This window comes from Octodon degus, unplaced genomic scaffold (assembly GCF_000260255.1).
Source record: "Octodon degus isolate 3935 unplaced genomic scaffold, OctDeg1.0 scaffold00098, whole genome shotgun sequence".
NCBI classification, from domain to species: Eukaryota; Metazoa; Chordata; class Mammalia; order Rodentia; family Octodontidae; genus Octodon; species Octodon degus.
The window spans coordinates 4,453,222-4,455,139 of record NW_004524674.1 but is presented as its reverse complement, the minus strand read 5'-3'; the positions used below and the strand labels follow the sequence as shown (position 1 = coordinate 4,455,139).

General features: G+C 39.9%; 1 protein-coding gene and 1 pseudogene across 1 annotated transcript; one reads left to right on the top strand and one right to left on the bottom strand.

The window, feature by feature from the left end:
• Positions 1 to 972, bottom strand: LOC101563954 (endoplasmic reticulum-Golgi intermediate compartment protein 2-like; the record flags this gene model as incomplete). Its single annotated transcript, XM_004638518.2, has 1 exon — positions 1 to 972. A coding segment is annotated over exon 1 (822 nt), but the record flags the coding sequence as incomplete, so codon positions are not given.
• A 307-nt stretch (positions 973 to 1,279) lies between these two features.
• Positions 1,280 to 1,434, top strand: LOC111818644 (annotated as a pseudogene).
• Positions 1,435 to 1,918: the final 484 nt, after the last annotated feature.

The window sequence follows — 1,918 nt, the reverse complement described above, 5'->3', positions numbered from 1 at the left end:
TTCTGTCACAGAAAACTGATGTGTGTCTGCTGAAATTTTATATGTATGTAGTTTTGTTGGCACAACTGTAATAAAATATTGGAACATCTGGTTGTGATCTACAGCAATTTTTTCAGTTCCATCTAAAGGATTAATAATTCCTGGAACAAGTTCTCCAAAAGACAAATGATCTATCCTGTGAGAAAAGTTGTAAGAGTCATGGTTGACAAGTGCTGCCAAGTGTGCGTGACCACGAGGATGTGGAATTGCCTTGCCCACAGTTATGTGAAAATTTCCGGCTACTTTATTGACATAAAGGTGACCACGAATTCTGCAGGCATCTGGAGACTGTGATGAATCATCTTCTCTTGGTGGAAGTGCTGTCGATGCACTTTTAAAAGCACTTTTAAATATCACGTCTTGAAGAGAATGCTCTTCTTGTAGCCTGCTCTGAATAAGCTGCAACATCCTCTGCCACTCTTTTTGCTGTGGTGAAAGATCAAATATTGCTGGCTCATAAACTAGACCATCTGCAGATGCAACCATTGTTTCTGCCAAATCCAATACATCTGCTCCAACATACTGACACTTCATGGCAACGGTGATATCTATGTTGATTCTCAATTTACTAGAAAAATCCTTGTCTACTTCATATTCATACTTCATCCATGTGTCTTGATACACTGAGAATTCCATTATTGTTAATAAAGCCATAGTGGTAAATGCTATTAGAGAAACTGTGCCCCCACTGGCTGAAGTCTCCACATAGCTCTGAGGAACCTTAGGAAATGCATCCAATTCTTTCACCAAATTTAAGGTTTTCTTCCGATTCAGTCGCCTCATCTTCAGGAAAACCTTCCTCTTTCTTCATATAGTCATGCAATTTAAAACTCCGTCTTCTATCCTGAGATTATTTCTTTCTTATTTGCATCAAAATGTCCTTTCCTTGTGTTACGGTCCCAGACGGCCGCCATATTTCACAGAAGCCCGGGCCGCCGGGTTCCGGAGTCCAGTGCATGACTTTTGGGGGACAGAAAACATAATACCATTTTTGAAATACCAAGCCTAAAATAAAATAAAATAAAATATCAAGCCTTACCATTGATGAACATAGAATGTCTTTCCATTTCTTCAGGTCTCCTTCTTATTTCTTTCAATAATGCTTTTAGTTCTTTGTGTAAAGTCTCTCATGTTTTTGGATAAATTTGCTCTAAATATTTTGCCTTTTTTATACTATTTTAAATGGAATTGTTTTCTTAATTTCCTTTTGCATCATTAGTGTATATAAATACAGTGGGTTATACTTACCTGTCCTGATACCAGCATCACAAAGGTGGTTTTACTAGGGCCAGGCATAACCATTGCACACAAGATATGCTGACCTCTGTGAATTCCCCAAATGTAGAAAATTAGACTGCATAATTTGTAGTAATGGGGAGATGTTCTCACTCCCCCCCAAAAAAACCCCAAAACAAAATGGGTTTTTGTGTGTTGATTTTGTACACTGCCACTCCAGTTAAGACTCTTTTTGTAGAGACCAAAATGTATTCTGTTGCCTGGTCTGAAAATTTAGAAAAGTGAATACATTCTGTGTCTCACTTTTTCTCACTGCTGAGACAAAATACTCAACGCCCAAAGTTAAAGGAGGAAAGGTGTATTTTGGCTCAAGGTTGTAGAGGTTTTAGTTCATAGCTGGCCTGCTCCAAGGCACAGCAGTATGGCAGAGGGGCATCACAGAAGGCAAGCAGCATCAGAAATAAGTGACAAGCAACAAGAGACAAACCACAACTCTTTCTGTCCACTTACATCTTATCCAAGCTGACTGCCCTTGGGTTGAGCACCGCTCACACCTTAAATGCTTGCAGCACACTGTGAATGAACCCCCGCATCACCTCCTTGAGCTCCACAGCACAAACCCTAGCTCCAGCTCTGGAAGGTC